At 43.0% G+C, this 16,053-nt stretch overlaps 1 protein-coding gene across 8 annotated transcripts in view; it reads left to right on the forward strand.

Moving 5' to 3' along the window:
* LOC119177277 (nuclear receptor coactivator 5) overlaps window positions 1–16,053 on the forward strand; it is a 284,872-nt gene that overhangs the window by 27,550 nt on the left and 241,269 nt on the right. For all 8 annotated transcript variants that reach the window (XR_012889295.1, XR_012889294.1, XM_075884802.1 and 5 more), the window contains one exon: window positions 12,261–12,371. Coding sequence is in view for 4 of the 8 variants with exons in the window: in XM_075884802.1 (XP_075740917.1) it covers window positions 12,261–12,371 (111 nt within the window). In the remaining 4 variants the exon portion in view is untranslated. The remainder of the gene's footprint in view (window positions 1–12,260; window positions 12,372–16,053) is intronic.

The raw sequence follows: 16,053 nt of genomic DNA on the forward strand, positions 1-16,053 counted from the left end.
CAACTTGATCCTGACAAAATTCGAGTTGTCAAAGATTTTCCCATACCACGTTCCGCAAAAGATGTACGGAGTTTTATCGACCTTTGTTCTTACTTTGAACGTTTCATGAAGAATTTTGCTGACATTGCCCGACCACTTACGGAGCTACTGAAGAAGGACATGCCTTTTTATTGGAGTACTGACCAAGCAACTGCCTTCAGCACCCTTACAACATTACTTACTTCCCCACCCATCTTGTCCCATTTCGACCCCTCAGCCCATACTGAAGTTCGTACCGATGCCAGCGGACATGGAATTGGTGCTGTTCTCGCCCAGCAGCAACAAGGACAAGATCGCGTCATTGCTTATGCCAGTCGCCTCCTTTCTCCTTCGGAGAGCAAGTTTTCCATTACAGAGCGTGAGTCCCTCGCACTAGTCTGGGCAGTCGAAAAATTTCGACCATACTTGTTTGGCCGCACCTTTTCGGTAATTACAGATCACCATGCCTTGTGCTGGCTGTCGTCCCTTAAAGATCCAACAGGACGACTTGGCCATTGGGCCTTGAAACTACAAGAATACAGCTTCGCCGTGGTATACAAATCTGGCCTAATGCACCAGGATGCCGACTGTCTATCCCGTCACCCCGTGGACCCACCTGACCTTTCAGCACATGATTCTGACCCTTGTGTCTTCGCCATATCGGCTTTCACCGACATACGCAAGGAACAGCTCAGCGATGTCCACTTGTGGTCTATCATGCAGAGTCTACGCTTGCCCCACGTAGACCAGTCGCTACACTTGTTCGTTCTACGCGATGGCATTCTTTAACGACGCAACACCAGCGCCGAAGGACAACAGCTACTACTCGTAGTTCCTGCGACACTCTGTTCCGCTGTACTTGAACAGCTTCACGACGCCCCAACCGCTGGACATCTCGAGGTCACGCGCACGTACAATCGCGTGCGGCGTAGATTCTTCTGGCCAGGCCTTTACCGTTCTGTGCGCCGATACGTTGCTGCACGTGAGTCCTGCCAGCGCTCCAAACATTCCACCTTGCCACCAGCTGGCCCGCTCCAACCAATAGACATACCCACCGTTCCCTTCTACGGCGTCTGTCTTGAGATCTCGTTGGACTATTTCTTACTTCTCTCACTGGAAACAACTGGATAGCCGTAGCCACTGACTACGCCACAAGATACGCTATCACACGAGCGCTACCGACAAGCTGTGCCACTGACGTCGCGGACTTCTTGCTTCATGATGTAATTCTTCACCATGGCGCTCCTCGACAGCTGCTGACTGATCGTGGTTGCTCATTTCTTTCAAAAGTAGTAAGTGACATCCTTCGCTCGTGTTCGAAGCGTCACTAGCTCACTACGGCCTATCACCCACAAACAAATGGTCTTACCGAGCATTGACAATAATGCTCGTGACAACAATGCCTAAATCGAACATTGACAACAATGCTCTCCGTGTACGTTTCCAAAGATCACCTTGATTGGGATAGCCTTATGCCTTATGTGACATTCGCGTACAATTTGTCACGCCATGACACCGCTGGCTTCTCTCCCTTCTATTTATTGTTCGGCCGCCATCCAGCGTTACCCTTCGAGACTCTTCTCCCATCACCTACACAAACGGTTACAGAGTACGCCCGGGATGCCACTGCTCGGGTTCAAGTGGCCCGCCAAATCGCACGGCAACGTCTTCTCGGCTCGCAGCTCTCTCAGGAGGCCCGCTACGATAGCCATCACAGAGTAGTTTCCTACTCTCCAGGTTCATTGGTCCTCCTCTGGACACCATGCCGCCACGTTGGCCTCTCTTTGAAGCTCCTGTCTCGCTATTCGGGGCCTTACAAGGTTTTACGCCGGCTTACCGATGTCACATACGAGATTGCTCCGTTGGACAGTCAGTCATCGTCGGCCGCACCCGCTACTGACGTCGTCCACGTGACCCACTTCAAGCCGTACATATTCGCATTACCCTACTCTCCTTTAGGCGCCGAGACGACGCTGCCAGCAGCGGGGGGTTATATGTTACACGACATCGGCAACGAAATAACATCATAGACGACGAAGATGATGAAAGCGACCGTGCTCATGTTGTTGCTGCTGTTCTTCCATCTCGGCTGCAGCTGCCTCTGACTCTCCCTGTATACTTTGTAAATATATTTATTTCATTTATTCTCTCACCCCCGTAACAATATTTCTAAATCTTTTAAAATCTTTTTTTGAGCCTCTGAAATGTATCCAGTGGTGGTGGTGCTGCTCCAAAAGAGAAAAGCTGCTCCAAAATGCAGTATTTGTTAATGACTGCTCTGGCCCTGCTCCGAAATGGCGTCGGTGAAACTAAAAACAAGAAAGTTCAACCATGTGACCATCCAGTGAGCCTGTATTAAAACAAAAACAAGCGGCATGCCATACGGCGAGCATATATGAAAACAAAAACAAACTTTATACTGTTTAGTGTACAACTTGTATCGTATCTGTATACTAGAACATGGACAATGCTATACATACTAGCATTTTTTATATATATATAGTTGACTCTCGTTAATTCAAACTCGAAGGGACCTCTGAATTTTGTTTGAATTATCAAGAAGTTTGAATTATTAGAAGTTCTGAGATTTTGTCGCACAAACTGTGGTACAGTGCAATAAATAGCACATGCGCACTCAGGGCCATCATGGACCACTACCGATTCACACCAGATCTCTAGTATCATTATTTATTAACATCCAAAGTCTTGCTTGAAAGCAGGATAAACTTTCTTCCTTTCTTGAAGATGCCGATTCTGATATTGTTGTTCTTACCGAAACCTGGCTACATCCTGATATTTCTAATAATGAACTGTTTTTCTTCGCGAGCACTTACAATATGTATCGATGCGACCGCCTTAACAGATGAGGTGGTGGTGTCTTAGTTGCTATTAAAAAGATCTTTACTTCCCATTGTATTTCCTTAGGCTCAACTCTCGAGATTATTTGGACCGTCTCTAAAACCTGTTCCATGAAAGTGCTAGTCGGCGCTTGCTACTGTCCTCTCGATTCAAACGGACACTTTATCATTGATCTTCATGACAGTATTTCTAATGCACTTAAGGCCTGCCAAGCAGACATGGTTTATCTTTTGGGCGATTTTAATTTATCACACATCGAGTGGGCAAAGTGAACCTGACCTTGTCAAATTGCATCAGATTTTGTTAATCTAATCCTGGACTTCAACAGTTTGTCAACAACTCACCCGCAGATGTAATATAGTACTTGACTTAGTATTTACAGGCCACCCGGAAAAAGAGCAAATAACTTTTGGATGGTTTTGGCGACCATTATCTGCTCCAATTAAGCATTAATATTTTGTCTTTATGGGCATGGTAAGTAAACCTATTCGTAATTGTAGCTGAACTGCAATGAACACTGAAAACTAGAATTGTTTTTCCATAATGAAGTTCTTCCTGCTCTGCACAGTCGAATGGTTTAGGAGAACTGGGTGGGGATTTGGGTTGAATTATGCTCGTTAGTAAACCAGTGCATCTCATTAATTAAAATAAGTAATGATAAATTGAACCCCTGGTTCACAAATTCTCTTAAGCTATTTAGAAACAAAAAGAAACTTGTTTACAGGAGTGCCAAAAAATTAGATACCCCGGCGGCTTGGGCAAGATGCAGTGAGTGTCTAAAAAATTGTAACTTGGCTTTGAGCACTGCAAAAGATAAGTAATCTTCCATGGTCTTCCATCTCTGCTCAATTCGAACCGTAAAAAATTTTGGCAAGGGATATCTCCGAACTGTGACACTGACAACATTTCATTACACGACAGTGGCCACGTGCCTATTCCTGATAGTGAGTGTCCTTTAAGCTTCAGTACATATTTTTCATCTATTTTTTGTGAAGAAGATTTCTCCACCATTTCTGAAGTTCCTGACTGAGTATTAGTATATGGATCCCATCAAAATCTCTATTGACAGCATTATTAAACTCATAATCCTAAGTTATCAAATTCTTGTGGTGTTGATAAAATCAACACCGTCACTAAGTCAAGCAAAATACTATATCACATTTTCAGGCTGTGACTAACTTCAGGAGAGCTCCCATCTAATTGGAAGATTGAGAAAGTTGTCTTGATATTCAAAAGTGGTGACAAACACTCACCAGATAACTATAGACTAATTTCAATTACTTGCGTTTGTTGTAAAATATTCGAGCACATTATAGCATTGCACATATACAATCATCTAGAATCAAATAAAAAATTTTTTAGCAATCAACATGGGTTCAGGAGGGATTTTTCATGTGAGACACAGCTCCTAGAATTTACAGCAGACTTGAATTTGGACATGGACAGTAAGTTACAGATTGATAGTATGTTTCTTGATTTTTCGAAGGCATTTGTCCATGTAGCCCACTGCCGCCTGATTTCAAAGTTAACTGCTCTTAAATTGGATTCACAGTCACTAACATGGCTTCGAATGTTTTTTTGAAATCGCAAGCAGTTCACGGTTGTTAACAATCTCCTGCGTCCCTTATGCCATGTCACCTCCGGCGTACCACAAGGTAGCGTTCTAGGGTCGCTACTATTCCTAGTATATATCAATGACCTCCCTAATAACTTAATGATGGTTCGAAGATGATTGCATATTATACCGCCTCATAATCAGCCCGGTGACCATCACATTATACAGAGCGATCTTCAGCTTATTTTCCAATGGTATAAAAACATGGTTAATGACCCTCAATTCATGTAAATGCAAGGTAATCTCTTTTACCCCAAAACATTTAGTTTCTAATTTTCCTTATCATTTAAATAACAACTTAATTTCTCCTGCCACTCAGGGGTGTCTCCTGCCACTCAGGGGTGGAAGTACTGCGCCAATCTGACCTCCTGCGCCGGACTGCGCATAAATGGCAATTTCTGCGATAACTGTCAAGAGTGTAAACGGCGATATCTAGCTGATTATTGTTGACTGAGAAACACTGAGCGTTGGCTACACAAAGAACGCGGTTGCATCCATATCCAATGTAGTTCAACCATGTTGGAATTCGGTAAATTCATAGGGCTTGCTAGTGCTCGTCTCATCGCTGTTATCGCCGTGATTTTCCCCGCAAAAGTGGTTGCACCAACATGAGTAACTGTCAGTTGTTCAGTTTATAGAGATGCACTAAATGGCAGTGCGTGTTTACAAGGACAAATGTGATTCTCCGACGTGTGCCATCCCCACCAATAAGCAAACACAGTATCACAGCAGATGTTGCCCAAAATACTCCCCAGGATGTCTTTTCCTCATTTTTACCAAATTGTGCAAAAGATGCTCGACTGGCACTCTCGCACTATCCTTTCATAGCGTGCCGTAACGAAGCCAAGGGGCATTTTGAAACTATTACAGGGTCCGGGATATGCAGCTACTGAGATAGCGACAGCACGAACACTATCAGTTTTTTCGCGATAAATGTGCGTGCTTCTCTACCGTGATTGGATACAAAGTGACAACTGACAGTTTTATTGAACACGGAACGGTCATGTGCACATACTCCTGTTTATTTGCATAAAGCACAGCACCTATGCTGCCCACACCGTCACTGCTTGACGGCTTGCTGTACCGACTGCGCGGATTTGCCGTGTGAATCGCTCATCCTTGCTTTACTTCTGACCGATGAGCAGAGTAGTGCTTTTGATTAGTGTGGGGAGCGAAGTGCGCCGTGATATCATTTGCGGTTATGAAAACAAGAGGTAAGCATGGCTTCTCTTGTTTTCTCTAAAAATTCTCCGTCAGCTGTGATGTTCTCTGTCAGCTGTGATGCATGCACGTACACATCTGTTGGTGGTAAGTCTCGTAAGCTCATTGGTACTGAATGCTCAGTTAAAAGCATTAGAAGTTTTTTGCCAGAAATAATTTCGATTGACGATGATGTTTGACCCTAAAAAGCTGCTCCAAAACACACCTTTTGGTGCTCCCAACGTGCTTCAAAACTCTCTTTTCGCTGCGCCAAAGCTGCTCCAAAGCAGCATTATTCCTGCTCCTCAAGCTGCTCCAAAACACCTAAGTCCACTTCCACCACGGCTGCCACAAGAGGAATTCATCTCTTGTCAAACCTCTCCTGGAATGACTATAGTTATAGCGCGAGAACAAAATGCCGACACAGAGACAAGAAGGACACGAAAGACACGAGCGCTAACTTCCAACTCGCGCTTGTGTCTTTCGTGTCCTTCTTGTCTCTGTGTCGGCGTTTTGTTCTCGCGCTATAACTATCGTCATGCCATACCAACTAGCCCAAGCTGCCACACTCTCCTGGAACCTTCACATCACAACCATATGTGCTAACGCTTCGAAGTCACTTGGGTACCTACGTCGACTAGCTTTTCAGACATTTGGTTTCCATTCCTTTTTGTTTTAACGTGTTTAGAATGTGCTAACTTCTTTGTACAGTGTGTGATTTGTGAAATAAAATAATCTCTGTACTTGAATACTGTAAAACCTCTCTGCAGTTTGGCTACACCCCATCACGGGCAATTAATTGTTCAACTTAGTAACAAATAATCGTTCGATAATTATGAATTCAATGTTCTAGCTTCCATTGCTCAGGATGGCACGTTCTGACTTCATGTATTGGCACGTCATCATTTATTCGCATGCTGCTTAACTGCTACATCCTGTATACGTCCGCTTGGTTATAGCGACACTGACTGCATCATTCCTTTCGTATTTCATGCGTAGATTTACATGCAGATGTGTTCAGACATGTATAGTATTTTAAATGGAGTAACAGTCAACACGTGGGGATGCCTGGATGCCTTTCATTTTTTTTTTTCGTTTGGTGCTCCCCCCACGGTGCCAATCAGCAGCAGGCGACGGAAAACAGCTAGCGCGCTTGACCGGTTTCGACGTACACACTTCTTCTATAGTGCTTTGCACGTCCGCGGGGGGCTCTGGCTTTGCTGGAAAATGATCAGTGTTTCATGATCAATGTTGTCAGTGTTTGTAATGAAAACGGGGGCAAGAACAAGTAATGCGCGCCTGTGAAATGAAATGATTGGTACCGTTAAGGGCAAAATATCGGTCTTTATTGGACATTTCTGTGTAATGCGTGTTTCTGCAATGGCGCTTTTTTTTCTGTCCCCCCCCCCCCCCCACATACATTTCATAGGCTGTGCGGGTCTTTCGGCATTTTAAGATTATAAAATTGAGAATTTTGAAGAGTTGTAAGCGTCCCACATCACATGCTTCGATTCCCAGACATGCGAGGTGGCATGTTTAAGGGGGGACTTGGGTCTTAGAACAGTCAAAAATGCTAAAAAAAGTTAATATTTTGCAAAGCCTATTTTCGGGGCTTTGCTACTTCTGAGGACCTACTCTGAAGTTGCTAACGCTGAATTCGGTCGAGAAACGCTTTAAAATCGGCCTTCGATTCACACCGGTCACACTAAAATGCCCCCAAAATGACAAAATTTGTTCAAAATTCCCGCGCGCGCCATGTGCATTGCGGCAGGCCGAGCGCCGCCATCTTGGTCTTCATTTGAAGCTGTTTTCTTTGTGCACATTTTGCGCCATCTCAAGATGGCGTCGCTCAAGCGGAATGGCTGCTATCGCGGGTTTTATAAAGGTTATTTCCAGATCACTGATTGGCCTTCACGTGGTGCGCTTTTCCGAGTCTCCCATTGGCTGGGGTGACCAACGCGTCTTTTTTTTCTGTGTTGCGTTCCCCGCAGTGGCCATCAGTTTGTGTGCGTCTGCTCTTGTGATAGTGCGTGTTTCTCGACGCACCGTGTTGCCGCTTTGCACCGGTACTTTTTCACCGCGATCGAGAGGCCTGGAGACTCTTGTCTGGAACTATCGACGTGACGAGCTTTTGGAAGCCGTGAAAAATGGCCTTAACGGCAAAATTCTGTTTGGCGTCTCATACCCTAGTTGCCAGACTTTGAGGTGGTTGTTGCCAGACTGCCACCAGATTTGGTGTAAAAATGTGCCCCTGTAGTTGTGGCTTCTTTGTGAGGGTTTGGTGTCGTCCGCAGTGCATTTCGAGAGTGCGTGAGCTACGTTTTAATTAACGGAATGAACGTAACACGCACATTTCAGAAGTCGGGGCCCGTTCTCTTGCTGTGTGCGCTGCTGTGCAATCAACGACGCGTCGTCTGTTGTGTATTTCGGAAGTGCGTGTGTGATGAACTAGTTTGCGAGTGCATGTGCGACAAAATTAACAGAATGAACTGCGCGTTGCAGAAGTCGAGGCGTGTTTTCTTGCTTTATGCGCAGCTGTGCAATTAAGAGATCGCGTCTCAGTATTAGGGACGGCGGGGAAACTGAATAGAGTCGCAGCCGGCTAGGCTTCCCCTGGCGTGTCAGCACAAGACATATCATTCGGAATCGTGTACATATGAAGAATAAACGTGCCAAGGCTGGAAATTGGAGTACATCGGATATACACACTCGCGAACAAGTTCATCGCACACGCACTCGCGAAATGCACGGCGGACAACGCCCTAACTCTGCGACACGATCTCTTTATTGCACACCAGTGAACACAGCAAGAGAACGAGCCCCGACTTCTGCAACGCACGTTTTACGTTCATTTGGTTAATTAAAACGTAGCTCACGCATTCGCGAAACGCACTTCGGACGACACCAAACCCTCACGAAGAAGCCACAACTACAAGGGCAAATTTTTCTGCCAAATCTGGCGGCAGTTTGGCAACAACCACCCCAAAATCTAGCAACTGTGGTATGAGACGCCAGACGGAACCTTGCCCTTTGAACAAGCAGGCGCCGAATCCGTTGGATCCACCGGAAACTTTTACGACGCTGTCTACTGATGACACCGTGGGACCAAGTTCGACGAGCGATACACTTCGGATTGATGCTGTGTACTACTCAACGGCGGAGCAGGCACAGTGAGTTGAGAAATCAGCGCAAACGAAGACCGTTTCGTCGGGAAAGTTGGCTACCCGAAAGTTCGACCTCCTTGGAGTCGGCGCTTATAACCTTCGCTATCCGATTTTCGGCAGTACCTACATGGCCAACGAGCTCGGAGTTGACGCGAGCACTGATGACACTGTCATCGGTGAACAGCGACAGCATGACGTGTAGCTGAAATTGAGGCAGACATTATCGCGGGCAAGCGGAATGCCATGCAGAAGAAAATAGGAGACTTTTTGGGCCAACGTGTTGACCACTGAGGTAGCACCGGTAACATCATTTTTTTTTTTATAAATGGCTCTTTTCAAAGCCACCTAAACGATGCATTTACAAGATTGCAACGAGAATTTTTTACTGCAGCCGTAACCCTCTGTGTCAGCAAAAAAATACCTATAAAAAGGGGCATTTTCGTGGGCATTTGTTTTTCTGGGCAAATGCCCTATCTCCGGACATTTTCATGGTCCCTTGAGGGACCAGAACACTGCAACTTATTATTCAGGCCAGCATGCTGCCTAACAGCTAGTCGTTTGAGCCTCATACCCCACAGCTTTTTCAAAAACCCTTAACAGCTTGTCATGGTGGAGTTCTGATAATCCTTTCCACATTGGAAAAATTTTTTAAAAATGATTTCAAGGGTGGAATAAGGCATATTTTGTTTTGTTTTGCAGGGGAATAGATGGGGAACATGTGTATAAAGTTTGTGGTAAAAGTTCCTTATAGAAAATTTGGCAGTGCATGTTGAAATTTCAAATGCGATTTTCTCAGCTTCACATTTATTGCCAACCGGACCAGCCTTATGGAACTTTTCATCGTGTTTTTGTGAAGCAATTTTTTCAAATTTTGTAGCGTTGAACTCTTCAATAGCAGTACTGTGGAGCTATGTTATTTATTTGTGGCTAAGAGGGACATATGAAGTGTTACGAACAATAATCTGAGCTAATTAAATTTCAAAATTGTGGAGCATCAATGCAAATGAGAATTTTTATATGATGATGTATCTCAGTGACAATAATAAATAGCATAGCTCTACATGACAGGTCTTTGGCTACAGCTGAATCCTAAACAGAATCTAAAAATATTGAGGGAAAGTACCCTGACGCCCCGTAAGCAATTGCACAATTAGACTTCACTTGTGCTCTTACAATTTGATAACTAAATAAAACTAATTGTATTTTTGGAAAGAGGAGGAAGCAATACATATACACACCTAATTTCATTACAGTATCTCCAATAATAAAAATTTTCATTTGAAGACCAGCGTCTCACCTTAAAACGTTTTGTGCAAGTGGAGTCTACAAACACGCGCGCGCGCGCGCGCGCGCGCGCACACACACACACACACACACACACACACACACACACACACACACACACACACACACACACACACACACACACACACACACACACACACACACACACACACACACACACACACACACACACACACACACACACACACACACACACACACACACACACACACACACACACACACACACACACACACACACACACACACACACACACACACACACACACACACACACACACACACACACACACACACACACACACACACACACACACACACACACACACACACACACACACACACACACACACTTGGTTATGGTACGATACTGCTTATTGTGGAGATATTCAGGACTCTGGCATTTTACGTTAGAAGTGGTCTATGCTGTAGTAACAAAGGACAGCGTTAAGAATGTTTTCTGGTCCTGATTCATTTAGTGCTGAGCGTTTGTTACTTTCACCACAGTGCATTGCCATGCAAAGAAGTACAATGAAATTGACCAGGCCTTCTAGTAGTCGCGATACTGGGACACAGCACATACAGCAAATGTGCTGTATCACATCACAGCTACATCACGTTACAGCTACAATCACCTCTTGTTAATCTGAGTGTGGTTTTTGCATCACATTGATGTACTGCGGTGAAAATGACTTGTTTTGTAAGTGATCAATTAGACTTAAAAAATTTTAGAAGCCCTAGTCTTTTGTTTTTATTATCCCCTTCTAGCGGTAGCGTTGGCACTGCTTTTTTTTTTAGAATTATGATTGCACCTGTACATCGGAAGGATTTACTCGAAATTTGAGTCTTCCATGCAACTCTTGACTTTTTTGCATGACAGAAATGTACTGTAGTTAAAGTGACTTCAAGTATCTCGCATGTCAGGGCGAGAAAATTTTAAATGATCCTTAGTTTGTTATTATTTGCCCAATTTCTTGTGCTCCATCAGGTCACAACTTTAGGTTTCTTCACTGCTGATAGAATAATAGTGTCTGTCTGGGCAACACTCAAAAGGTGGACTTCACCTTCGGATTTTGAACCTTTCATGCATACGCCTCTTCAATCTCGTATTGCTGTACATCGGTGCTAATGTCCACGAACATAACCTCCTTTGTCCGGACCATTGGTCGAGACCCTGAACAGCGAGCTAATCTTGTGTTTGTGAGCGAAGCCATCGAAAAAGGGTGGAGGGTGCAGTGGATTTTCTCTGGATGGTGACCACAGAAAAAACCACTGCAATCATGCCATTCATGAGAAAAACTGCTGTTCTGACTACAGCCAGCATGTGGTCTACAAATAAAATTATAAGTGATTTTATGGTCTGGTTCTCAGAAAAGATCGGGACTGCATTCTGTAGTTTAATGCACAGGAAGCATTGTCAAGAAAGGCGGGCTGCATGGCCTACAGCACTCAAGTATATTGTGTGGTTCACAAAATGAAGTTGCAGGTTATTTTGCGGTCTGGTCCACGGAATAAAGCTGGTATTTAACCTGTGCTCTGGACCACAGAATAAGCACTTTGCAAAGTATTGCTTACTATAGAGGACTACTGCAGGTGGCATGTTAATAAATCTCAAAATTTTTAAGGAACATTCCCAACCATTTCATGGTGGAAAGTCATGTTTAGAGTGCCTGCAGTGTACATGGTGAATTAGTTAAAAGGGTTAAGGCATCTTTAAGTCCTTAAAAATTTGATATTCTAGGCAATTCATGTGATATAGAAGATTGTTCATGTATATGTAGTCAGCATTTTTAATTTTGTGCTAATCTGGGCATGCAAATATAGCTTTCATTGCAGGAAGCTTGCAGTCGTAGAAAGCTTGTAATAAAAAGTTATGAAGCTGTATGGATGCATCTGAATATAGTAAAATAAAGCAATACAAAATTTAGGTCAAGCCCTATGTACTGCAGATAGCATGAAGTCCTGTCAAACATGCGACTGTGCTTTGTACAGATTGTTTTTGTTTAGGCTTGTTATAAAACTAAATCTTGACATTTAGGTAGCTGTTTCATGTTTGGCATGTGCACTGTTCTTATTGACCATGAATTCTTTTATTGCCAGGCATCTCTCTTCACAAAGGGGGATTTGGTTTTGTACAGTTTAAGGAAGAAAAAGAAGCTGAAGCTGCCGTCGAAGGTGAAGGTGGTGTCTTCTTTAAAGGCTGCCTGCTGCGTAAGTAGTTTTTTCTAAGCTATTTATTGTCGACCGGACTTCGGGCTGATAAATTGAAAGATTTTTACAGCAATTCACTTGGCTGTTAAACAGTGGAAATAAGGTATGGCTTCTAGCCTTCCAGCCATGTTAAAAAAAAAGTTTCGGTTTATTGTTTTAATGGTAGTTTTTTTTTAGTAAAGGAGTCTTGCCTCTCGGTTACGGTATTTACTGGGGAGCAAACAGAATTGTAGCCCTAAATAACTTTTAAACTTGAGAGCTTTAGTTTTTAAATAATTGCCTCTTTTTATCAACTGTAGTTGCTGTGCCGCTCACAAAAATATTAGAAAACACGCACTTCATTTTGTTTTACATGCAGTCGCCAACTGTTTATTCGGACTTGGTGGGAACTGTCGAAAAGTTCGAATAATGGAGAGTCCGGTTGGGGGGGGGGGGGGGAAATAAAGAAGGATTCACCAAAAAAGCACCTGTTTTGGCTCAATGGCCAGAAAAACTTGTTCATGCATGTCTGCCTAATCATGCGCTACTTTGAGTACCCGACTATCTCATTGTCCAGCTTCGTGAAAACTCCTGAGCATCATCGGATTGAGGTTGGCCACCTTCGGCCTGGCGAAGAATGCTCGAGTCGCTGGCTGTGTTCAACAGTACATAGTCCGTGGTGCTTTTGAGGGGATTGCTTATGCAGCACTTCAAAGAGTACACACATTACCATTTCTTCGGGTAGTTACGGCACTGCTTGGACAGCAATGCACACACCTTGCAAAGTGGCAGCCTGCACAGCTAGTTGGTTGTGGTTCACGGGCTTTTGCTGGCTATTCAATCGTATAATGTTTACACACGCAGTCCTTGAAAGGCTTGTTGAGCACGATGTCGAGCTGCTGCCAAGTTGATGTTACGCTTTTTGTAATGACGACAAAGCCCATCCTTCTATCACAGAGTGCCTGTTTTATAGATGCCCTCACGTGTCCGCAAAATTGTTTAGGCGTGGACAGGAATAGATCTTAAAGCTTCTGCTTTTGGGGACTGTGTGCCTCAGTGCATCGACAGCCGTAGGAATGTGCACATTGTGTTAAGGCTTCTGGTGCGGACTGCCATTGTGGAGTTGCAGTTTTTTTGTATTTGCCTAACCTAGTGTCTCTGGCTGTTGCCGTTGCTGTAAAACATTGCCGTACTTTGTAGCTATACATATGTAGGAGACGAGCAAGCAGGCTCGCTAATGTTGCGAAACTTACCTGAGTGACATAAAGACACGGGCCTTTTCCCATTTTGACGTTTAAAAAAGTACTGACACAAAAATATTACATCTTACTTCTTCTGTTGCAATTAGTAGTAGTAGTAGTAGTGCTTTTATTTACAGTAAGCCGGATACATAGCTCACCGCAGGGGCAAAGGGCTAAAGGCGAACAGCCTGACAAAGGCCCTTGTCCTTCCGCAGTCCGTGACGGTGCAAAGCTTAGACATTAGCACTGACAAGCAATATATATATTCAATACATTGGTTTCAAGCAACCTGCAATTGTACACACAAAATTCAAACATAAATAGCATAAGAAGTTTACATAACACATTTTAAGAATTAGAGGTCACTCTCATAAAAATTCACAACTTAACGATATCAATGAAACAACTTAAAAACAGACACAAAATGCATGCGTATACAATGAATTGCGCTGTATACACTCGTATAATTGACATAGAAATTTATGAACAATTTAAGCATTTGCAGAGGCATGAAACTCCATTACGTAGTTTCGATAGTGTAGACCGGTGGTTGTGAATAAGTTCTTTATTTGTTTCTTGAAAGTCGCACTACTAGCCCTAATTCTTTATTTGTTTCTTGAAAGTCGCACTACTAGCCCTAAAGTTCAATTGATCTGCAAGGGTATTTAAAACCTGAGGTACCTGGTAAGCAACACTTTGTTTTCTATACTTGGTTCTTGTTCTAAGAGCTCGTTTCTTTTGTTCTCGCAGACTGTAGTGTGGTCTTTCGGTGCAACTTTCTTCATATAGCTTAGTCTTTTGTATTGACTGGAGCAATTTAAAATGATATAATTGATCAATTCTGAGTATGGAATGTTTAATGAATAGTGGAGCAGTGCGCAAGTCTTGTAGATTCCCCCTGTATTTTTCAAAGCAGCACAGTATTTTCTTTTGTATAGTTATTAACTTATGGTAATTCCCTTGTGATGTCGTTCCCCAGACTAACATCCCATAAGTTACTTTAGAATGGAAGAGTGCATAATACATACTTATTTTTAACCTCATTGGGATTAAGTGCATTGTTCTAAAAAAACAACCAACTATTCGCACTAATGCAGTGATCAGATGATTTACATGTGTGTTCCAGTTTAATTCCTCCTGAAACCATACACCAAGAAACTTTTATTCCTTAACATGTGCGATGCAATTTCCTTCGATTTTTACAGCTATGTTACTAATAGGTTTGTTTATAGGTTGGAATATCATATAGGTTGTTTTTTTTTTGCATTCAAGCGCAGTCCATTTTGCCTTAACCAATTTGAAAGATTGCTTAGATAATTATTTACACTGACCTCAAGTGATATTAGATTGTCTGATGAAAAGAAAACATTCGTATCATCAGCGTACATTATAAGTTCAGGAGAATGAGGTATATTGACAATATCGTTTATATAGGTAAGGAACAATAATGGCCCCAGTATAGACCCTTGGGGGACTCCTTGGTTTAATTTTATCTTTGCAGAAATAGTATTATTCAGTTGTACATATTGATAACGATCTTCAAGGTAACTTTTAAACAGTTGAAATGCAACTCCACGCACCCCATAACTTGATAGTTTATGAATCAATGATTTGAATTGTGTGGAGTCAAATGCCTTTTGAAGATCGAGGAAGAGCCCAAGAGTATATTTTTTGTTTTCCATATTTTCGGTTATCTTATCTTTGATATACAGTAGAGCTTGTTCTGTTGATTTATTTTTTTGAAAACCATACTGACTTTTTCGGTGTGAAAATTTCGGTGTGAAACGAATCCAATAGCAAACACCATTAGAGAAATCATTTCAAAGTTTGAATACTCACACACTTGAGTAAAAAGCATTGTATTACCATTGATCCTGGATATATCAAACTCGGATATACCGAATTATTGGCTATGTCGAACAGTTAAAAAAAAATCCCCTTGAATTTCTCATGCAGAAACAGGATCGGTGCACCCACATATCGAACAGTTAAAAAAAAATCCCCTTGAATTTCTCATGCAGAAACAGGATCGGTGCACCCACATATCGAACTACTACATAGCGGGACATCCGCTATATCGAACACTGTGCCACGCCGAAGCCCAGAAAGTGCACTTTTCCTAGCAAATATTGATAAATTTTCGGTCGTGTTCTGGCAAGTTCTGATCCCTTTTTGCGTGCAGGTGACGAAAAGGCAGTGTTACTTTATCACGCTGATCAAGTTTGCTGCACGGCCCTTACAAGTGCACCAGTATGTTTGATCTGTGATCTGCAGGTCTTAATGCGTGGGCATAGTGTTTTTCAAAAAGATCGTATTGCCGAGAACACCAAAATGAGAATGCGAAGTGACTCGGCGATCTCGCTGCAATGGCACTCCCTTCCTTGTTCGCTAGCGCACAATGGCATGCGAGCCTGAAAAGCATGGCCTTCGAGATCCTCGTGATGTATTTTTAGTGTTATTGG

This window comes from Rhipicephalus microplus, unplaced genomic scaffold (assembly GCF_043290135.1).
Source record: "Rhipicephalus microplus isolate Deutch F79 unplaced genomic scaffold, USDA_Rmic scaffold_48, whole genome shotgun sequence".
NCBI classification, from domain to species: domain Eukaryota; kingdom Metazoa; phylum Arthropoda; class Arachnida; order Ixodida; family Ixodidae; genus Rhipicephalus; species Rhipicephalus microplus.